Source organism: Folsomia candida, unplaced genomic scaffold (genome assembly GCF_002217175.1).
Source record: "Folsomia candida strain VU population unplaced genomic scaffold, ASM221717v1 Fcan01_Sc068, whole genome shotgun sequence".
Classification (NCBI taxonomy): Eukaryota; Metazoa; Arthropoda; class Collembola; order Entomobryomorpha; family Isotomidae; genus Folsomia; species Folsomia candida.
The window spans coordinates 2,346-24,991 of NW_019091260.1; the positions used below are offsets into that span (position 1 = coordinate 2,346).

The 22,646-nt window shown below is 38.6% G+C and overlaps 4 protein-coding genes across 4 annotated transcripts; 2 read left to right on the plus strand and 2 right to left on the minus strand.

Moving 5' to 3' along the window:
* Window positions 1-2,513: 2,513 nt before the first annotated feature.
* On the plus strand, window positions 2,514-6,036 carry LOC110862768 (gastrula zinc finger protein XlCGF57.1). The gene is made up of 7 exons (XM_022111978.2): window positions 2,514-2,903; window positions 2,969-3,256; window positions 3,362-3,899; window positions 3,984-4,240; window positions 4,572-4,895; window positions 4,970-5,048; window positions 5,400-6,036. Exons 2-7 carry the CDS (start codon window positions 3,150-3,152, stop codon window positions 5,808-5,810), a joined length of 1,716 nt encoding a protein of 571 aa, XP_021967670.2. The 5' UTR covers window positions 2,514-2,903; window positions 2,969-3,149; the 3' UTR covers window positions 5,811-6,036.
* A 1,031-nt stretch (window positions 6,037-7,067) lies between these two features.
* On the minus strand, window positions 7,068-8,706 carry LOC110862787. Its single transcript, XM_022111995.2, has 3 exons — window positions 8,553-8,706; window positions 7,537-7,991; window positions 7,068-7,313 (listed from the first exon to the last, which is right to left on the minus strand). Exons 1-3 carry the CDS (start codon window positions 8,639-8,641, stop codon window positions 7,198-7,200), a joined length of 660 nt encoding a protein of 219 aa, XP_021967687.1. The 5' UTR covers window positions 8,642-8,706; the 3' UTR covers window positions 7,068-7,197.
* Window positions 8,707-8,988: 282 nt separating this feature from the next.
* Window positions 8,989-18,442, plus strand: LOC110862769 (zinc finger and SCAN domain-containing protein 2). Its single transcript, XM_022111979.2, has 8 exons — window positions 8,989-9,338; window positions 14,933-15,301; window positions 15,367-15,655; window positions 15,761-16,298; window positions 16,383-16,639; window positions 16,971-17,294; window positions 17,369-17,447; window positions 17,799-18,442. Exons 2-8 carry the CDS (start codon window positions 14,947-14,949, stop codon window positions 18,207-18,209), a joined length of 2,253 nt encoding a protein of 750 aa, XP_021967671.1. The 5' UTR covers window positions 8,989-9,338; window positions 14,933-14,946; the 3' UTR covers window positions 18,210-18,442.
* Window positions 18,443-19,466: 1,024 nt separating this feature from the next.
* Window positions 19,467-21,105, minus strand: LOC110862788. The gene is made up of 3 exons (XM_022111996.2): window positions 20,952-21,105; window positions 19,936-20,390; window positions 19,467-19,712 (listed from the first exon to the last, which is right to left on the minus strand). Exons 1-3 carry the CDS (start codon window positions 21,038-21,040, stop codon window positions 19,597-19,599), a joined length of 660 nt encoding a protein of 219 aa, XP_021967688.1. The 5' UTR covers window positions 21,041-21,105; the 3' UTR covers window positions 19,467-19,596.
* Window positions 21,106-22,646: the final 1,541 nt, after the last annotated feature.

Genomic DNA, 22,646 nt, shown 5'->3' on the forward strand with positions numbered 1-22,646 from the left:
ATTTGCGGCCCGTGTTGAACTTAGAGAGCCAAAACCTGTAAAGTGTTGTGCTTTGTATATTAACTAAGTTTTAATTGAATTTATTATTGAGTAGTTGTTGCAATGTCCGGAAAAGATAATCCTATAATTTTGACATAAAGTATATGGCACTTGGTCTCTCATGCTGCGCAGGTGGTGCATACTAATTCGGCCTTTTCCTCCTTTTCCCTTTATTTTGCACCCTTGGTGCAAGAATATATGACAATTATGATCTCTTTTGTCGGCTTATTCCGCACCTTTGGTGCAAAGTTATGTCCAAATCATTATGAACCTTATTTTGCGCCTTATTCTACACTATTGATGCAAAAAATCTCAAAATTCTACACCTACATATTTCGATTATAATGCACCATTGGAACCAAATTATAGAGTTTTATACTTTTGTTGTGCACTTATTCGGCACCATTGGTGAAAAATTATATACATCCTTATTTATATTGCAGGGTGAGGTACTTCTAACGTTACTACGGTTTATTTTATTTTGCAACTTTTTTAATTTTTTTTTAATTCATCAATTAACAGGGGTGCATGGCATAATGATTTGCTGGCATTATTACCACAACAGCGCCCAATGCTGGGAAACTTCCAACCGACTTATCTCAGCCATTTGATTACCGATTTTTTTACTCGCGGAAGCAAAAATATAGCAATAAATATACGAAAGAATATTTTTTATGTTTGAATATTGTCAGAGTTCTGGTTCACAAAATTACTCTATCGAAATTGTTTTGGGAGGAATCCTCTAAGAAACATCCTTCTGGAGGGTGTTTTTGGCCCATAAGTCAGAAAAAAATCATCTACTTAAAAATGGAGTCGTCAAAAATTGCGTACTCCCTATCCCCAATAGTGTGCAAAATTTGAGCAAAATCAGTTGGAAATTGACAAAGTTTTTCTTGTGACATATTTTTCGAGGTGACCTGTAAATGCACACTTCTGCAGGTTATTTATACCTTGGCCACAGCCAAGAGATTAATTTGCATGACCTTAAAAAAGGATTCCTGGAGACTATTTAGATTGTCAAGGAACAGTCGAAAAAGACATTTTTGAAACCCACAAAACCCAGTCAAGTAGAATGCCCTGAAGGCTTCAATTCGAAGCAATCCACGAAGAACTTTCGAAACCTAGCTACATATTGGTTAATGTGTCAAGGGAGACGCTCAAATCGAACATTTTGTTGAAGACTTTGCAACATGACACTGTAATACTAATTATTCCCTGAAAGATAGCCATTTTTAACAAATGTACGACTCCCCGATGCTACGGGTCGCTAGAAAGCAAATGACCTATTTCTGTGGTTGTTTTGGCCCGCGTGAGCTGGTTGGCTATAGTTCACATAAATCTACTTCATCGAAAAGAGGTAGAAGATAAATGCGTCAAATAACTTATGCATTACATTACGTATGCTATAAGATTCTTGAATTCAGTGGGTGCTTTCACCGAGAACTGGCTCTGTGGGTCTCGCCTTCAACGATGCATAAATGGGGGAAAGCACTTTCGAAAAATTGATTTCAAATCGGAAGCTAACTGGTCCTCAAGATCAACAAGAAATTTGTAACATGAGAACTCTTGCAGTTACGCAGTTCATTCCTCGTATATACAGTTAGCTCTGCCATACTGACTACAAAATACTTCTTATCAAAAATACTGAAAGCATTAGTTTGGTAGTAGTTTCTACTCTTTACTACACTCAATTAAATTCTAAAATCTCCTATCTATGTACATGCAGTGTTGATCTGCTCTTTCGCGGGACTGAAGATCAACGCTGAGAAATATAACAAAACTTGCTGCTTCTTATTCCCACAAATCAATATACGTAGCATCAAATGCAGTGTAATAATAGAAGCGCATGGTAATTACAATTAGTAAACCAACCACCAAGTAATTAGCTAAGTACTATTGTATTGTCCAAAGCGTTTGTGAGAATAATTACTATAAAGGTCACTAAATCGGGAAATTTTTGGGACCGGGAAATTTTTTGGCAATGTTGGATACCGGGAAGAAAAAGTTTTTTCCACCAGCGCTTTCTTGTCCGAATCATTAGCCTGCGAAGTTTTTGCCATATGCATATTGGACGATGTAGGAAACAAGTTCAAGGGTAGGCTACATCGGTCATCTAGTTGACCTGTTGGGGTCATATTGGTGGATTGGGGGAGCAAAGTGTAGTGAGTGTAACCATAGAGAAGGCGACCCATACCAATTTTTACAAAATACTAGTTTCATCTGAAATGAAGTCTGCACTGTAGAAATTTAACTTTTAATTTTAAAACTTATAAAATTGTTGAAATTCTGGAAAAAGTAGAAAAATACCCGTTATTTTAAATATATAAATATTACCCGGTACCCGGCCGGGTAGCCGGGTACCCGGCCAAAATTTCGGGCCGAGTACCGGGTAGCCGGGTACCGGGTAGTACCACTACCCGGGGCAACCCTAGACTTATTGCTTATCTGGAAATACAAAATCAAGAAATTTGTCTTCGTTTAATTTTTTTTTACAGATTTTTCATCCACCATGTCCTGCCTTATCTGTTTACGCGTTATCCACGACGACGACGACACGGCACAAAATTCTATCCAGAAAATGAGCATTTCAACCCTTTGCAAACTCAAACTCTTAGCACCCATCAATAAATCTGAATTTGACGATGATGACGAAACGTGTAACCTTTGCACCGACTGTTACCCTCTTTTCGCCAGAATGGAAGAAATTAAGACCCAAATTTCTCTCCTGGAGGAAGAAATCTTGTCAAAAGTTGGTCAAATCCAGGCCACAATTTTCCACACTGCCACCCAACTAGAAAATTATGGGGATAACGATGAAAGGCAAAAAATTACTCAAATTCGTGCCATGCTCCTTCGTGTGGCAGGTGAACAGTCAATTAATTAATCCCTTATTTTATTTACATTACAAAATAACTATTATTTTAATTAGGAGCGAATGCAGAGCCACATGACGAAAATTGCATGTCTGACGAGGTCCAAGTCAAAATAGAACATGATGACCCTGCTGATGCTGATGATGTTGATCCCCTCGGCGACGTGGTCGACCAATTCGCGTGCGACGATAATTTCGCCTCCCAGGGAATTAGTGTCGAAAAATTAGTGACGAAGAGATGGATGGTCAAAATACCGATGACGATGTCGACAGTGCCTTTTGTATTACTCCTACTATCCTAAAGAGACCTAAAAGCACAGCAAAAGTCATGACAAGAACGCTCGGGTATTTTGGTGTATTTTTAGTCCGTCATACTTTTTTGCAGTAATATTTATAAATTTTAGCACAATTAAGACTAATCTTTGTATTAAATTTGCAAATATATTCTAGCACTAAACGAAAGCGGGAAGATTCTCCCTCTTCTGAAGAAGAAGAATCAAACATAATTTGGACGCCATCCTCCCCCCGCATCGAAACCGCACTAACCGCTCCACCCACAGGGGTCGAACTCGAAGAAACTTTTTCACCGAATCCTTCAATCGAAAAAAAATCTTCTTTAACATCAAGCTCAGACGAGGATACAAGCTCTGATGACGACGACAACGATTCGACCCCCAAAATCGAGCCCGACGCCGACATCAGCAAACCTTCAGACGATAATCAAACTGACATAGTTTACACATATGACATCACTCGTCCCCACAAGTGCACCTTTTGTCTTAAATACTTTCCCACCGAGGTCATGGTCAGCGGTCATATCAAACATTACCACAGCGTAGTCTGCACCGTGCCCTTATGCCCGGCCCGGTTTAGCAACATAAAATCGAGGAATGACCACTTGAAGCAGACTCACGACGGGCTCACCCCGTATCAGTGCCAAATTTGCAAGAAAAGGTTTCTTTTCGAGGGCAAGCTCGCTGCGCACAAGGTGATAAAATTGGTCCTACAAGAATATACTGGTCGTGCCCAAATTCAGACGATATTAATTATTAATCAAAAATTAATTTGACAGGTGATGCGCCATGAAGAAGGCGAGAAGAAGTTTTTCTGCGCCAAATGCGGGAAAGGTTTCTGCCTCGAGGATAATTATGCGAGACATGTCAAGCTTCATGAAGTCGAGGGGATAAAACCGCTAGTTTGTGACGTGTGTGACGACCGATTTGAAAATGAGGCCCGTTTACAGCGACACTTGAAGACACTGACGCATTTTAACCCGTTCGAGTGTAGTTTTTGTCCTAAGCGGTGCATCAGTAAGACAGCCCTGGAGAGGTAATAATTATTTATCTGTATTATTATTAAGGGTACTGCAAACTGGTATTGCAAAATTTATTTACAAAGAATTTGCAGAAAAAATCATTCTTCACAAAATGTAAAAAATGAAAAACCGCCACTTCAATGGGTAAATTTGTGAATACAAGTCTTTCCTAAATAATTTAGTGAAGTAAATTTGCGAACAAAAATCGTACATTTATCTAGAGAGTTTTGCGAAATTTTGCAAAAGATTTGCAAGAGTTGCAATTAATGACGTGAATACGCCCAGAGTTTTGGAATTAATCCCTAAAAACTAACTAATCCGAAGAATCAATTATTCTTTCTCCAGACATTTACATACCCACAGTAAAGAAAAAAGGGAAAAATGTCCCCACTGCGACTACACCGTGGGCGATAAGGTCACCTTGGAGCGCCACATCGCCCGCGCCCACACCGCCGGCCCTTCCACGCATATTTGTCCCCACTGTGGAAAAGGGTACTACCACCGCTACGATCTTACGGACCACGTGAGAGAGCGCCATGTCGATGGACCGCCACGACCTGCGCCAATGCGACAATGTGACCTTTGTGGCGAAACATTTTCAGCATTTTCCACCTTCCAAGCCCATCTTGTCAAGGAGCACGGCGGCGACCCGTTTGTTTGTGATCAATGGTAAAGACGATTAGATTTGTTGAAAATATATAAATATTTATGGTAACAATAAGTTTTTGACAATTTTGCAACAGCGGAGCCAGACTCGTATCGAAGGCAGGGTTGGACCGACACAAGCAGATCCACGAGGGCGACAAAAAGCATAAATGCCAGGTAAAAAAATTACGCTTTTCGCACATTTGTGTTGAAAGTCTTGCAAAATGTGATTTCACAAAAATTTGCAAAATTCACTACAAACAGTCCTCTTATTCTGTTTTGATTTACTTTCTATCCATTTTTTTTGGCTTTTAATGGAAAGGATGAGCTTGCGAAATTTAAAAAATGTAAATTGGATAATGCTAAGAAATGACAATTTGAAAAAAATGAAATGATAAAAATCACACATGTTTCTAGAAAAAGTTTACAAATTTATCAAACCTTCAATTCTATTGTTATGCTCAATTTGCGTACATATGATAAGTACATACTTATCTAATCAACGAATTCTATTGTCCTTATCTGTAGACTTGCGGCGTCTGTTTCGTCCGCAAGATTGAACTAGCGGCGCACATGGGAACCCACCGCACAGAGCGACCATTCCCCTGCCCCCACTGCGCAAGAGCTTTCAAAACAGGTGGAAGATTGGGTCAGCACGTGAGAGATAGTCACACTCCGGGCTACGTCATCCCCACCCACAAATGCCCCCAGTGTAGGAAAGAATTTCGATTTCGTAACAAGCTGGACGCCCACATTCGCGCAATTCACACGGGAGAGCGACCCTTCACCTGCGACCAGTGCGGAAAAGGGTTCGTGATTAATTCGGCGCTAAGACTGCATTTGAGAGGAGCACATGGCGTCGCTTTGGAGTCGAAAGATAGACTGCGAAGGTCGAAAAAGCGTGTGGTCCAGAGAGGAGATGAAGAAGTGACTACTTGAATATTACAGAGTATTGTTAAATTTTGATTTTATGATGATATTTATCGTTAATTTTATATAATTACGCAACCGTGATTAATATTATCTCCGTTACATTGTTACTGATGTACATATATTAATATGGAAATTATGAAATGTACATACATATATCTATGCAAAATTGAATTGCGTATTTCTGCATATATGTACTTGCCAATTTTGTATACAAATATATTAGTGCAAATTATGTGGAATTATGTGTGTATTTACATACAGGGTTTGGCACTTTGGTGGATACGAATTTGACCTTGAATAACCCCGGAACGGTTTGTCGTAACGGTTCAAAATTTTGAACAGACGAGCATGTTATCCTCAGATAGTTGTGTGCAAAAATTCAACTCTCTACTTTCAAAAATGCCTCCCCCACAGCCCCCAGAAGCTGAGACAGTCATTTCAACTTCAGAAAAAATCTCCCCGTGTTTGCAAAAAATGTTATTTAAATTTTCTGTTCAGGAATAAGAGTGCGTTATTGGTGGCAATTGACGAAGAACTATTTTCCCTACAAGTTACTAATTGGGTTCGAAGAGCTTAGTACACGACAAATGCCGAAAAAAATTCAAGAAATTTGGTGGTTTTCAGTGAGGAGAACTTTTTCAAACATTTTATGGTTGTGGGTGCAATGTCCGGTCGTGGTATCCTCCCACTTATCAAAGTCCCCCAAAAAGTGAACGTATCTGCAAAGTATTATGTGGACCGTGTTTTGAAATCACTTTTAGAATAACATTTTCCTAAATTACACGGTGAAAAAATAAATAAGGTGATTTTTCATAATGACTCAGCGACTTCGAAAACGACAACGTTGACTCAAGATAATGCAAACGACCTTGAACCTAGAATGGGGATAAAAATCATTTCGAATAGTGAAATACCTGTAAAATGCCCTGACATAAGTCAAATAGACTTTTTTGGGTTCGAAGACTTGAAAATAAATTTTTTTCTATGGAGACCAAATTTTTGAGACGGAGTTTGGAAAAAGTTAAAATGACTCTCTCAACTTCTGGGGGCTGTGGGGGAGGCATTTTTGAAAGTAGAGAGTTGAATTTTTGCACACAACTATTTGAGGATAACGTGCTCGTCTGTTCAAAATGTTGACCCGCTACGACAAACTGTTCCGGGGTTATTCAAGGTCAAATTCGTATCCACCAAAATGCCAAACCCTTCTGTATTTGTGCTAGTCACTTCGTTTGCATATTTTGACGCAGTCGCGAAAGACATGAATTTTTTTCGTTTTGCAATATTTTATTTCATTTCACCCAGTACATTTTAATGATAACAGTTTAGTGATGGATATGATAAGAGATTTAATGGTCAAGCCTCTTATCATACTAGTCCCCTTCAAAACAATGCATTACAACGACACCGAAATATCGGCACAGTTTAGCACGACTTCTTGCGGTCCGCAACACATGGCGCCAGGGGGATTTGGACAATCACAGACACCGTCACACTCTCCCCAATCCTTACCTATTTATACACAAATTTTAATAATTCTCTCAAATTTTCGCCAAAAAGCTACCTCACTACCAGTGACCGCGGAAGCGATGGGGACATTAACATTACAGGATAGTTGAGGGAGGGAGGGGTTTGTATATGAAACATGGGAAAATGATGGGGACTTTAAATAATCGTGGGAACATTGTCCCTCTATCCCCACCCTTCCGCGGCCACTGATTAAATAAATACTTACATGATCTATAGTACAATCTGAGCACGCAGTACTGACAACTCAAATCCGGCGGTAACTGGACCGTCGTATTCACGAAACCTTGCCTGTTCGTAACATCAATTTTCGTCGTAGTTCCTCCCGCCAGGGGAAGGAAGCCGCGTCGCTGAAAGCATTCGTGCGACTCGAGCGTCAAATCGTCACAAATTTGTACGGAAAAGTAGCCATTATGTTGCGCCGTTAGTTCGAATGCGATCGGGATTTCTTCACCGCGTCGATACCGTCCGGTAATAATGCCATTCGCGTACGTTCCCCCGTTCTCGTTGGGTCGGGGTCGCGCCACGGAAAATCCGTCGCCACAGACGCCACACGCCTCCGCTGCGTAGTCCTGCTTCTCACCGGCGCACCATAACCCGCCGTCATCGTAGTTTGGGGTGGGATTTAAGGAGGCGAAACGCTCATCCCGCCAGACCGACGACCTAGCGGAAAGTTTAAAATGGTCACTGGTCAAAACCTGGTTATGTGTGTTTCAGCTAGCCCAATTTTTTATAAAAACCAACAAAAAGCTTCAGCAACCAACGCATTTGGATTCCGAACCCTGACAAAAACCTGGTATGAAATTGGACTCGCTATGTTTACGAATTTTGATGTAAAATACGGAAATAATGAGTATATTCACAATTGTCTGTATACATATTCTTCGTATCGTAAAATAGTTTAAGAAAATAAAATAAGGGGTCAAGTTTCGTAAAAAAATCGTAACCCTAGTAACGTGTGTTTTACCAAATCATACCACATTTACAAACTCTTGCAACCGCTGTAACTTATTTTACGATAGTAAGAATATGGTAGGAAGGACACGAAAGAGTCATGAATTACCTTCGTTCAAAATTTCAGAAACATTTACATAAAATTTGATTACAAAAATTAAAACGGACTTTTTTCACAACTTTTTCTGTATTTATCAAACTGGATAACATTCTATTTCAGAATTTTTAGCTGTGTATCTATGTAGAGCATCAATTACGTAATTTATCTACCTTTGCGGAGGTTCCCTTAAGGTGCCATGTCCCTCCACGTAAAAAAACCCGGCCGAGCAGACGACCCCAAAAATTAGCAGAATCTTCATAATTACAAGTTATCAATAACTCGAGGGAAGGACGAATGAGACAAATTTGCTCCTTTTTCGACTTATAAATCACCAACTAATCAGAGGACACCAGATAAATAATGCACTCGAACAAACAATCGATAGGAATGTTGCCGATCTGTTGGTCGAGTTCCACATCGAAGCTTTACAAATATTAACATTTTATAAATAGTAAATTGTTGCATTCTTTCCATGTATATGTAAGATGTTGCCAAATCGTTAACTCTACAGAGATGACATCATCATAATAAATCGGTGCAGTACTGTTTCACCATCTGCGATTTATTATTGATTGACTTCTTATATTTTATTTGTCTGATTTCTATTTTACTTTATAATTTTTGTGTACAATTCTATCTATTTATTTACATATTCATATTCATACGTACATTGCAATTACGTTGCAATACTTTTATGTATGTAAATTACATACATAAAAGTATGATTTACATGCACAACATATGGTATTTGATGAGACAAAGTTTTGGTGCGAGTTTCCATTCCATGTGATCTTTGTAAATATTTCTGATTTCGGAAATTCGGAGACTGAAATTTGAAATTCCATGTTTGGTTCCAGGTAGAATATTTAGCAGATGTCATACAATTATGAAATTTCGTCGCGGTGGACATTAACATCAGCGGTGGACGGCATCTAAAGATTGGTACAATTTGCTAGGTATTTATTTTATATATACATACACTTAAATGTGTAATACACAATAATTGTGTATTAAACTATTAAAACTATTTTATATGCCACAATAATTTTATATTTTGCACTATAAAACGTTTAATGAAATGCTCGTTGTAGCATAATATTATCTGACTTATTTAGGGTTGCCCCGGGTACCGGGTAGTTACCCGGTACCCGGCATACCCGGCCTGTTTTGGGATACCCGGTACCCGGCCGGGTAGACTTAAGTACCCGGTCTACCCGACCGGGTAATTTAAATATTCAATTTTCTTACTTAAAATGCAAAATCTTAAAAAAATACAAAAAATACCGATGGGTTTCATTTTTGTACTTGGTATCAAATAATATGTTTGGAACGAATAAGTACAACTTTGGCTAACACTTATTTGGAAGTTATCATACAAATTTTAAAATTACTTTGAGTGCACTCGCGTCAACGAATTTTAAATTAGTCAATTAGCATATCTCGCACATTACGCATAACTTGCGAAGTTTTTAGAAGGTTTCAAAATTTCTCAAAGCTTTTGCTAAACAGCTATTGTTTTTTTGTAAAATTATTTCGCAGATTCATCCTCGCGATCATCAGCGAGAGAAATAGCGAACGTCCATGACAAAAAGACCAGGACAGACCTCTTTCGTTCATTTGCAAGACTTTCGAAATGCTATCTTGCTAATAGATTCGCAGGATAGCACCTCGAAAGTCTCGCAAAATTTGTTCTGTGCGGGGATTCGAATCCCCTCAACAATTAACTTTTTTAAGCCTCACATCACAAGTTTGTTAAATGATTGCTATGATAAATAAGGATGATTCTTTCATTTATGTAATATCCACTTTCTTGCGCTGGTGGAAAAAATACAAGCGGGAAGAAAAAAAAGGGAAGGAGGGAGAAAAATTAAAGAAAAAAATACGAAGCGGGATGGAAAAACGGGAAGGAGGGAGAAAAAAGGCAAAAAAATACGAAGCGGGAAGAAAAAAAACGGGAAGAAGGAAGAAAAAAGGGTGAAGAGATACGAAGCGGGAAGGAAATAAACGGGAAGGAGGGAGAAAAAAGGGCGAAAAAATACAAGCGGGAAGGAGGGAGAAAAATTAAAGAAAAAAAATACGAAGCGGGAAGGAAAAAACGGGGAAGAGGGAAAAAAAATTAAAGAAAAAAATACGACCGAAAAAAATACGAAGCGGGAAGAAAAAAATTGCGAGGGAGAAAAACCACCGATAAAAAGACGACGCGGGCAGAAAAAAATTGAGAGGGAGGAAAAACGGACGAAAAAGAGGAAGCCGGAAGGAAGATGAGAGAAAATGGAAGACAGAAATACAAAGCGGGAATCGAAAACCTACCGAAAAATTTGAAGCGGGTAGAAGAAATCAATTGAAAAATTTGAAGCGTAAAGGAAACCCCGTTTTTCTCTCTCGTTTCTTTTAGGTAAGTTTTTAACAAATCTAGGAAAAAATGGAAAGCTGAATGGAGAAGCGCATGGAGTTGAACAACCGATGAAAAATACGAGGCAGGAGGATAAAATATGAATTCGCAATTTTTCAGTTGACGGGAAAGAAAAAAACGGGTGAGGATCCAGTATTGTAAAGATTTGGCGTGATGGGACTGTATATATTTGTATGTGTGACTGTGTGTAACTGATGGTGGCGTAAATGTGACCGTTAAAACTGTGCAAATGAGGGCGACGTGGTCACAAATAGTTGCTCTTCAGTGTCGTATTTATTATCACACATAAACCAACTATTACAAAATTTAAGAGTGTAAATGAGACGAGGGGACAATTTAGAGGTACGGTGTTCTCCCTCGGAATGGTGAGCCGACACTGGGCAATTTTCACAAATGGTCGGGATTATCACACACAAGAAAAGATGCTACTTTTACAAAAGGAACCTCCTCCTCTCCTCCTCTTGACCAATGACAAAAGGAGACCTTCAAGTTAATTTAATTAAAAGAGGAGGAGAGGAGAGGCAAAAACTTCAACAAAAACACAAATTGAGGAAGATAAAATGTGCACAAAACTCAATTATCTGTAGACTGACTGGAGCCGGGTTCAAATTTCCCTACCGGACTCCAGTCTCAAAACCATACAAAAATCTCATATTGCCATGTCATGAAAATATTCATTATCATTATCTAGTCAATTTTTATAAAAATCATGATCATCATAATCTAGTCAATAGTCATAAAAATAATTATTCTAATCGACCAGTATAAATACCCCAGAATTATTTATGGGGTTCCTGCTTTTTAGAGGCTATTAGTTGTTTTGCTATAAGTTGTTTTTACTAATCTTATGCAGCCACTCTCACCATCGTCCGTGAAAGACATTATGCCAAGTTTTATAGCATTTGGGAATAGGTTTTTGAGTTAGGTATGTATGCTTCTCATAAAGAATTATTTAGCGATCTACATACAACATAGCGTAGCAGTAAAATTATCTGGGTGGCGGAGATGTGGGGAGCTTGTTTAGTACTTTTAAGTGCACTTCCTCACCTTAGAATTAGAACCATTTACTTTTTCAAGCTATATTTTTATTAAATATGAATTCCTACGGTATATCAATATTTTTTATTAATTGAGAACTCTGTCTTGAGGAGTTGAATGCACAGTGTGCTAAAACTAGCTAGAGGCTTTCAGATCGTTGGAGATAATAAAAATTTGACAAATGCATTTCAAATTTGAATAAATACCGCAAGTCAATTTTTAAATATTATAAGGCAAATTAGTGTGTAAAATCTTGAAAGGAAGCGGGGGTTTCTAACATCCGAAATGGAAATTTGAATGGCGAAACATAAAATTGTTAAGGGAGTTGAAAGTAAGATTCAGTCTAGTCTCCAATAAAATAAACCCGAAAAAACGAGATTCTTATGTGAGAGCAAGTGTAACGGAAAGTTTAAAACAAAACTATTAAAATGATAATCCATTATTTGCATCACCACCCGCTGTATGTTTGATACCACTAAAAAGTTTTAGAAGTTTTTCGTCACATTTTTCGAATTCGTAACAATCTGAAATTATTCGTCGAAATGTGTTTCACCCGATGAGCGGATTTGCGGCCCGTGTTGAACTTAGAGAGCCAAAACCTGTAAAGTGTTGTGCTTTGTATATTAACTAAGTTTTAATTGAATTTATTATTGAGTAGTTGTTGCAATGTCCGGAAAAGATAATCCTATAATTTTGACATAAAGTATATGGCACTTGGTCTCTCATGCTGCGCAGGTGGTGCATACTAATTCGGCCTTTTCCTCCTTTTCCCTTTATTTTGCACCCTTGGTGCAAGAATATATGACAATTATGATCTCTTTTGTCGGCTTATTCCGCACCTTTGGTGCAAAGTTATGTCCAAATCATTATGAACCTTATTTTGCGCCTTATTCTACACTATTGATGCAAAAAATCTCAAAATTCTACACCTACATATTTCGATTATAATGCACCATTGGAACCAAATTATAGAGTTTTATACTTTTGTTGTGCACTTATTCGGCACCATTGGTGAAAAATTATATACATCCTTATTTATATTGCAGGGTGAGGTACTTCTAACGTTACTACGGTTTATTTTATTTTGCAACTTTTTTAATTTTTTTTTAATTCATCAATTAACAGGGGTGCATGGCATAATGATTTGCTGGCATTATTACCACAACAGCGCCCAATGCTGGGAAACTTCCAACCGACTTATCTCAGCCATTTGATTACCGATTTTTTTACTCGCGGAAGCAAAAATATAGCAATAAATATACGAAAGAATATTTTTTATGTTTGAATATTGTCAGAGTTCTGGTTCACAAAATTACTCTATCGAAATTGTTTTGGGAGGAATCCTCTAAGAAACATCCTTCTGGAGGGTGTTTTTGGCCCATAAGTCAGAAAAAAATCATCTACTTAAAAATGGAGTCGTCAAAAATTGCGTACTCCCTATCCCCAATAGTGTGCAAAATTTGAGCAAAATCAGTTGGAAATTGACAAAGTTTTTCTTGTGACATATTTTTCGAGGTGACCTGTAAATGCACACTTCTGCAGGTTATTTATACCTTGGCCACAGCCAAGAGATTAATTTGCATGACCTTAAAAAAGGATTCCTGGAGACTATTTAGATTGTCAAGGAACAGTCGAAAAAGACATTTTTGAAACCCACAAAACCCAGTCAAGTAGAATGCCCTGAAGGCTTCAATTCGAAGCAATCCACGAAGAACTTTCGAAACCTAGCTACATATTGGTTAATGTGTCAAGGGAGACGCTCAAATCGAACATTTTGTTGAAGACTTTGCAACATGACACTGTAATACTAATTATTCCCTGAAAGATAGCCATTTTTAACAAATGTACGACTCCCCGATGCTACGGGTCGCTAGAAAGCAAATGACCTATTTCTGTGGTTGTTTTGGCCCGCGTGAGCTGGTTGGCTATAGTTCACATAAATCTACTTCATCGAAAAGAGGTAGAAGATAAATGCGTCAAATAACTTATGCATTACATTACGTATGCTATAAGATTCTTGAATTCAGTGGGTGCTTTCACCGAGAACTGGCTCTGTGGGTCTCGCCTTCAACGATGCATAAATGGGGGAAAGCACTTTCGAAAAATTGATTTCAAATCGGAAGCTAACTGGTCCTCAAGATCAACAAGAAATTTGTAACATGAGAACTCTTGCAGTTACGCAGTTCATTCCTCGTATATACAGTTAGCTCTGCCATACTGACTACAAAATACTTCTTATCAAAAATACTGAAAGCATTAGTTTGGTAGTAGTTTCTACTCTTTACTACACTCAATTAAATTCTAAAATCTCCTATCTATGTACATGCAGTGTTGATCTGCTCTTTCGCGGGACTGAAGATCAACGCTGAGAAATATAACAAAACTTGCTGCTTCTTATTCCCACAAATCAATATACGTAGCATCAAATGCAGTGTAATAATAGAAGCGCATGGTAATTACAATTAGTAAACCAACCACCAAGTAATTAGCTAAGTACTATTGTATTGTCCAAAGCGTTTGTGAGAATAATTACTATAAAGGTCACTAAATCGGGAAATTTTTGGGACCGGGAAATTTTTTGGCAATGTTGGATACCGGGAAGAAAAAGTTTTTTCCACCAGCGCTTTCTTGTCCGAATCATTAGCCTGCGAAGTTTTTGCCATATGCATATTGGACGATGTAGGAAACAAGTTCAAGGGTAGGCTACATCGGTCATCTAGTTGACCTGTTGGGGTCATATTGGTGGATTGGGGGAGCAAAGTGTAGTGAGTGTAACCATAGAGAAGGCGACCCATACCAATTTTTACAAAATACTAGTTTCATCTGAAATGAAGTCTGCACTGTAGAAATTTAACTTTTAATTTTAAAACTTATAAAATTGTTGAAATTCTGGAAAAAGTAGAAAAATACCCGTTATTTTAAATATATAAATATTACCCGGTACCCGGCCGGGTAGCCGGGTACCCGGCCAAAATTTCGGGCCGAGTACCGGGTAGCCGGGTACCGGGTAGTACCACTACCCGGGGCAACCCTAGACTTATTGCTTATCTGGAAATACAAAATCAAGAAATTTGTCTTCGTTTAATTTTTTTTTTACAGATTTTTCATCCACCATGTCCTGCCTTATCTGTTTACGCGTTATCCACGACGACGACGACACGGCACAAAATTCTATCCAGAAAATGAGCATTTCAACCCTTTGCAAACTCAAACTCTTAGCACCCATCAATAAATCTGAATTTGACGATGATGACGAAACGTGTAACCTTTGCACCGACTGTTACCCTCTTTTCGCCAGAATGGAAGAAATTAAGACCCAAATTTCTCTCCTGGAGGAAGAAATCTTGTCAAAAGTTGGTCAAATCCAGGCCACAATTTTCCACACTGCCACCCAACTAGAAAATTATGGGGATAACGATGAAAGGCAAAAAATTACTCAAATTCGTGCCATGCTCCTTCGTGTGGCAGGTGAACAGTCAATTAATTAATCCCTTATTTTATTTACATTACAAAATAACTATTATTTTAATTAGGAGCGAATGCAGAGCCACATGACGAAAATTGCATGTCTGACGAGGTCCAAGTCAAAATAGAACATGATGACCCTGCTGATGCTGATGATGTTGATCCCCTCGGCGACGTGGTCGACCAATTCGCGTGCGACGATAATTTCGCCTCCCAGGGAATTAGTGTCGAAAAAATTAGTGACGAAGAGATGGATGGTCAAAATACCGATGACGATGTCGACAGTGCCTTTTGTATTACTCCTACTATCCTAAAGAGACCTAAAAGCACAGCAAAAGTCATGACAAGAACGCTCGGGTATTTTGGTGTATTTTTAGTCCGTCATACTTTTTTGCAGTAATATTTATAAATTTTAGCACAATTAAGACTAATCTTTGTATTAAATTTGCAAATATATTCTAGCACTAAACGAAAGCGGGAAGATTCTCCCTCTTCTGAAGAAGAAGAATCAAACATAATTTGGACGCCATCCTCCCCCCGCATCGAAACCGCACTAACCGCTCCACCCACAGGGGTCGAACTCGAAGAAACTTTTTCACCGAATCCTTCAATCGAAAAAAAATCTTCTTTAACATCAAGCTCAGACGAGGATACAAGCTCTGATGACGACGACAACGATTCGACCCCCAAAATCGAGCCCGACGCCGACATCAGCAAACCTTCAGACGATAATCAAACTGACATAGTTTACACATATGACATCACTCGTCCCCACAAGTGCACCTTTTGTCTTAAATACTTTCCCACCGAGGTCATGGTCAGCGGTCATATCAAACATTACCACAGCGTAGTCTGCACCGTGCCCTTATGCCCGGCCCGGTTTAGCAACATAAAATCGAGGAATGACCACTTGAAGCAGACTCACGACGGGCTCACCCCGTATCAGTGCCAAATTTGCAAGAAAAGGTTTCTTTTCGAGGGCAAGCTCGCTGCGCACAAGGTGATAAAATTGGTCCTACAAGAATATACTGGTCGTGCCCAAATTCAGACGATATTAATTATTAATCAAAAATTAATTTGACAGGTGATGCGCCATGAAGAAGGCGAGAAGAAGTTTTTCTGCGCCAAATGCGGGAAAGGTTTCTGCCTCGAGGATAATTATGCGAGACATGTCAAGCTTCATGAAGTCGAGGGGATAAAACCGCTAGTTTGTGACGTGTGTGACGACCGATTTGAAAATGAGGCCCGTTTACAGCGACACTTGAAGACACTGACGCATTTTAACCCGTTCGAGTGTAGTTTTTGTCCTAAGCGGTGCATCAGTAAGACAGCCCTGGAGAGGTAATAATTATTTATCTGTATTATTATTAAGGGTACTGCAAACTGGTATTGCAAAATTTATTTACAAAGAATTTGCAGAAAAAATCATTCTTCACAAAATGTAAAAAATGAAAAACCGCCACTTCAATGGGTAAATTTGTGAATACAAGTCTTTCCTAAATAATTTAGTGAAGTAAATTTGCGAACAAAAATCGTACATTTATCTAGAGAGTTTTGCGAAATTTTGCAAAAGATTTGCAAGAGTTGCAATTAATGACGTGAATACGCCCAGAGTTTTGGAATTAATCCCTAAAAACTAACTAATCCGAAGAATCAATTATTCTTTCTCCAGACATTTACATACCCACAGTAAAGAAAAAAGGGAAAAATGTCCCCACTGCGACTACACCGTGGGCGATAAGGTCACCTTGGAGCGCCACATCGCCCGCGCCCACACCGCCGGCCCTTCCACGCATATTTGTCCCCACTGTGGAAAAGGGTACTACCACCGCTACGATCTTACGGACCACGTGAGAGAGCGCCATGTCGATGGACCGCCACGACCTGCGCCAATGCGACAATGTGACCTTTGTGGCGAAACATTTTCAGCATTTTCCACCTTCCAAGCCCATCTTGTCAAGGAGCACGGCGGCGACCCGTTTGTTTGTGATCAATGGTAAAGACGATTAGATTTGTTGAAAATATATAAATATTTATGGTAACAATAAGTTTTTGACAATTTTGCAACAGCGGAGCCAGACTCGTATCGAAGGCAGGGTTGGACCGACACAAGCAGATCCACGAGGGCGACAAAAAGCATAAATGCCAGGTAAAAAAATTACGCTTTTCGCACATTTGTGTTGAAAGTCTTGCAAAATGTGATTTCACAAAAATTTGCAAAATTCACTACAAACAGTCCTCTTATTCTGTTTTGATTTACTTTCTATCCATTTTTTTTGGCTTTTAATGGAAAGGATGAGCTTGCGAAATTTAAAAAATGTAAATTGGATAATGCTAAGAAATGACAATTTGAAAAAAATGAAATGATAAAAATCACACATGTTTCTAGAAAAAGTTTACAAATTTATCAAACCTTCAATTCTATTGTTATGCTCAATTTGCGTACATATGATAAGTACATACTTATCTAATCAACGAATTCTATTGTCCTTATCTGTAGACTTGCGGCGTCTGTTTCGTCCGCAAGATTGAACTAGCGGCGCACATGGGAACCCACCGCACAGAGCGACCATTCCCCTGCCCCCACTGCGCAAGAGCTTTCAAAACAGGTGGAAGATTGGGTCAGCACGTGAGAGATAGTCACACTCCGGGCTACGTCATCCCCACCCACAAATGCCCCCAGTGTAGGAAAGAATTTCGATTTCGTAACAAGCTGGACGCCCACATTCGCGCAATTCACACGGGAGAGCGACCCTTCACCTGCGACCAGTGCGGAAAAGGGTTCGTGATTAATTCGGCGCTAAGACTGCATTTGAGAGGAGCACATGGCGTCGCTTTGGAGTCGAAAGATAGACTGCGAAGGTCGAAAAAGCGTGTGGTCCAGAGAGGAGATGAAGAAGTGACTACTTGAATATTACAGAGTATTGTTAAATTTTGATTTTATGATGATATTTATCGTTAATTTTATATAATTACGCAACCGTGATTAATATTATCTCCGTTACATTGTTACTGATGTACATATATTAATATGGAAATTATGAAATGTACATACATATATCTATGCAAAATTGAATTGCGTATTTCTGCATATATGTACTTGCCAATTTTGTATACAAATATATTAGTGCAAATTATGTGGAATTATGTGTGTATTTACATACAGGGTTTGGCACTTTGGTGGATACGAATTTGACCTTGAATAACCCCGGAACGGTTTGTCGTAACGGTTCAAAATTTTGAACAGACGAGCATGTTATCCTCAGATAGTTGTGTGCAAAAATTCAACTCTCTACTTTCAAAAATGCCTCCCCCACAGCCCCCAGAAGCTGAGACAGTCATTTCAACTTCAGAAAAAATCTCCCCGTGTTTGCAAAAAATGTTATTTAAATTTTCTGTTCAGGAATAAGAGTGCGTTATTGGTGGCAATTGACGAAGAACTATTTTCCCTACAAGTTACTAATTGGGTTCGAAGAGCTTAGTACACGACAAATGCCGAAAAAAATTCAAGAAATTTGGTGGTTTTCAGTGAGGAGAACTTTTTCAAACATTTTATGGTTGTGGGTGCAATGTCCGGTCGTGGTATCCTCCCACTTATCAAAGTCCCCCAAAAAGTGAACGTATCTGCAAAGTATTATGTGGACCGTGTTTTGAAATCACTTTTAGAATAACATTTTCCTAAATTACACGGTGAAAAAATAAATAAGGTGATTTTTCATAATGACTCAGCGACTTCGAAAACGACAACGTTGACTCAAGATAATGCAAACGACCTTGAACCTAGAATGGGGATAAAAATCATTTCGAATAGTGAAATACCTGTAAAATGCCCTGACATAAGTCAAATAGACTTTTTTGGGTTCGAAGACTTGAAAATAAATTTTTTTCTATGGAGACCAAATTTTTGAGACGGAGTTTGGAAAAAGTTAAAATGACTCTCTCAACTTCTGGGGGCTGTGGGGGAGGCATTTTTGAAAGTAGAGAGTTGAATTTTTGCACACAACTATTTGAGGATAACGTGCTCGTCTGTTCAAAATGTTGACCCGCTACGACAAACTGTTCCGGGGTTATTCAAGGTCAAATTCGTATCCACCAAAATGCCAAACCCTTCTGTATTTGTGCTAGTCACTTCGTTTGCATATTTTGACGCAGTCGCGAAAGACATGAATTTTTTTCGTTTTGCAATATTTTATTTCATTTCACCCAGTACATTTTAATGATAACAGTTTAGTGATGGATATGATAAGAGATTTAATGGTCAAGCCTCTTATCATACTAGTCCCCTTCAAAACAATGCATTACAACGACACCGAAATATCGGCACAGTTTAGCACGACTTCTTGCGGTCCGCAACACATGGCGCCAGGGGGATTTGGACAATCACAGACACCGTCACACTCTCCCCAATCCTTACCTATTTATACACAAATTTTAATAATTCTCTCAAATTTTCGCCAAAAAGCTACCTCACTACCAGTGACCGCGGAAGCGATGGGGACATTAACATTACAGGATAGTTGAGGGAGGGAGGGGTTTGTATATGAAACATGGGAAAATGATGGGGACTTTAAATAATCGTGGGAACATTGTCCCTCTATCCCCACCCTTCCGCGGCCACTGATTAAATAAATACTTACATGATCTATAGTACAATCTGAGCACGCAGTACTGACAACTCAAATCCGGCGGTAACTGGACCGTCGTATTCACGAAACCTTGCCTGTTCGTAACATCAATTTTCGTCGTAGTTCCTCCCGCCAGGGGAAGGAAGCCGCGTCGCTGAAAGCATTCGTGCGACTCGAGCGTCAAATCGTCACAAATTTGTACGGAAAAGTAGCCATTATGTTGCGCCGTTAGTTCGAATGCGATCGGGATTTCTTCACCGCGTCGATACCGTCCGGTAATAATGCCATTCGCGTACGTTCCCCCGTTCTCGTTGGGTCGGGGTCGCGCCACGGAAAATCCGTCGCCACAGACGCCACACGCCTCCGCTGCGTAGTCCTGCTTCTCACCGGCGCACCATAACCCGCCGTCATCGTAGTTTGGGGTGGGATTTAAGGAGGCGAAACGCTCATCCCGCCAGACCGACGACCTAGCGGAAAGTTTAAAATGGTCACTGGTCAAAACCTGGTTATGTGTGTTTCAGCTAGCCCAATTTTTTATAAAAACCAACAAAAAGCTTCAGCAACCAACGCATTTGGATTCCGAACCCTGACAAAAACCTGGTATGAAATTGGACTCGCTATGTTTACGAATTTTGATGTAAAATACGGAAATAATGAGTATATTCACAATTGTCTGTATACATATTCTTCGTATCGTAAAATAGTTTAAGAAAATAAAATAAGGGGTCAAGTTTCGTAAAAAAATCGTAACCCTAGTAACGTGTGTTTTACCAAATCATACCACATTTACAAACTCTTGCAACCGCTGTAACTTATTTTACGATAGTAAGAATATGGTAGGAAGGACACGAAAGAGTCATGAATTACCTTCGTTCAAAATTTCAGAAACATTTACATAAAATTTGATTACAAAAATTAAAACGGACTTTTTTCACAACTTTTTCTGTATTTATCAAACTGGATAACATTCTATTTCAGAATTTTTAGCTGTGTATCTATGTAGAGCATCAATTACGTAATTTATCTACCTTTGCGGAGGTTCCCTTAAGGTGCCATGTCCCTCCACGTAAAAAAACCCGGCCGAGCAGACGACCCCAAAAATTAGCAGAATCTTCATAATTACAAGTTATCAATAACTCGAGGGAAGGACGAATGAGACAAATTTGCTCCTTTTTCGACTTATAAATCACCAACTAATCAGAGGACACCAGATAAATAATGCACTCGAACAAACAATCGATAGGAATGTTGCCGATCTGTTGGTCGAGTTCCACATCGAAGCTTTACAAATATTAACATTTTATAAATAGTAAATTGTTGCATTCTTTCCATGTATATGTAAGATGTTGCCAAATCGTTAACTCTACAGAGATGACATCATCATAATAAATCGGTGCAGTACTGTTTCACCCCGTTTTTGAAAGTTTTTGAAGACAAATTTTGTTAAAATATTCCATTGTTTAAGCATTTTTAAGATTTCACATTGTCAAATATTAAAGTTCCTGAAATTTCACAGATTACCTATGTAAATTCGTACCATATTCAGATTCACTTAAAGCTCTTGTCAAATTTGCAATTCCGAAATTTCGTGGATATCTTATTACGACATGGGTACATAAATTCGCCATGATTATTTCGGATTTATTTTAAGGTTCTGACAAGAAATGTAACACTATTTATATAAATAAATACAAATCTAATTCGTATGCAGTATTTCTTTTAAAACTCAACAAACAATTTGGTAGGTTCTCTAGTCAGCCGAAATATGTGTGCTGCACAATGTCGCGTGCAAAATTGTTATCTAAAACACGCAGACAGGCGAACCATACATGATCATTGCAAATGCTTAAGGGTCGTGTGCACTATTTTTCTCCAAGTGCAACACTTATCAACTCCAAGTGCGAGGTGATCAATAACCAAACAGAGACACGTACAACACATACATAAATACGTACACGCCAGAAATAAATCATATAGGTTACGCAATGAACAGCTGAAGTATGCATGCATTGTACATTCTTAAAAGTAATGTTACCCAGTTGAAACGTAAATGCACTATGAATTTTAAGTTAAGCATTTGGGTTTTGTATACTTAATGCAGCATTGAGTGCATTTACCATAAAAAAGCAGTATTGTTTTTAAGAGTGTAATTCTTCTCAATGTTCGTGCATTTGCAGAGTTGATTAAGGGAGATTATCCACATAATATATATTTTGATTTTAGTACAAGTTTGTTGACATGGTTTATTTAATCAACCCTTCAAAATTTGGAAAACATTCGGAATTCAAGAATTTGCGCGTACAAGTTAACCTATGATAGTCATGTGCATTGTTGGAGATATTTATACATACATGTATTTATGTATTGACGTGGCTGCAATTTTGCAGTTTTTACCGAAGGTTCCTCCAGGTGTGGCTCACATTAAGCATACATCATTCAAAACCACGCATACATATGTAATTCTAAATACTTATCTGTAATGTCGGCATTTGCAGTATTTATAGAAACGTTCTTCAGGTTATTTAAATGTAATATTTATGTACATAAGTATACATATGAATGACTCCTAATTTCGAAAAAACTTTTATATGTCATTGACAAGATTCGAAGAACAAAAAAGATCGTGGAAATTTCTGATGAATATACCATCGCCAGTTGCGGAAAACTGCATACACACATACGATTACTTGCATACATACCCGTCTCAATTAAGTATGTACCTG

Coding starts and splice junctions, on each gene's coding strand:
- LOC110862787 (XM_022111995.2), bottom strand. CDS start 8,641: ATGAAGATTCTGCTAATTTTTGGGGTCGTCTGCTCGGCCGGGTTTTTT. Junction 7,992..8,552: donor TTAAGGGAACCTCCGCAAAG/GTAGATAAATTA, acceptor ACTTTCCGCTAG/GTCGTCGGTCTGGCGGGATG. Junction 7,314..7,536: donor CAGATTGTACTATAGATCAT/GTAAGTATTTAT, acceptor GTGTATAAATAG/GTAAGGATTGGGGAGAGTGT.
- LOC110862769 (XM_022111979.2), top strand. CDS start 14,947: ATGTCCTGCCTTATCTGTTTACGCGTTATCCACGACGACGACGACACG. Junction 16,299..16,382: donor GCAAGCTCGCTGCGCACAAG/GTGATAAAATTG, acceptor TTAATTTGACAG/GTGATGCGCCATGAAGAAGG. Junction 17,295..17,368: donor CCGTTTGTTTGTGATCAATG/GTAAAGACGATT, acceptor ATTTTGCAACAG/CGGAGCCAGACTCGTATCGA.
- LOC110862788 (XM_022111996.2), bottom strand. CDS start 21,040: ATGAAGATTCTGCTAATTTTTGGGGTCGTCTGCTCGGCCGGGTTTTTT. Junction 20,391..20,951: donor TTAAGGGAACCTCCGCAAAG/GTAGATAAATTA, acceptor ACTTTCCGCTAG/GTCGTCGGTCTGGCGGGATG. Junction 19,713..19,935: donor CAGATTGTACTATAGATCAT/GTAAGTATTTAT, acceptor GTGTATAAATAG/GTAAGGATTGGGGAGAGTGT.
- LOC110862768 (XM_022111978.2), top strand. CDS start 3,150: ATGGATGGTCAAAATACCGATGACGATGTCGACAGTGCCTTTTGTATT. Junction 3,257..3,361: donor GTCATGACAAGAACGCTCGG/GTATTTTGGTGT, acceptor AATATATTCTAG/CACTAAACGAAAGCGGGAAG. Junction 4,241..4,571: donor AGTAAGACAGCCCTGGAGAG/GTAATAATTATT, acceptor TTCTTTCTCCAG/ACATTTACATACCCACAGTA.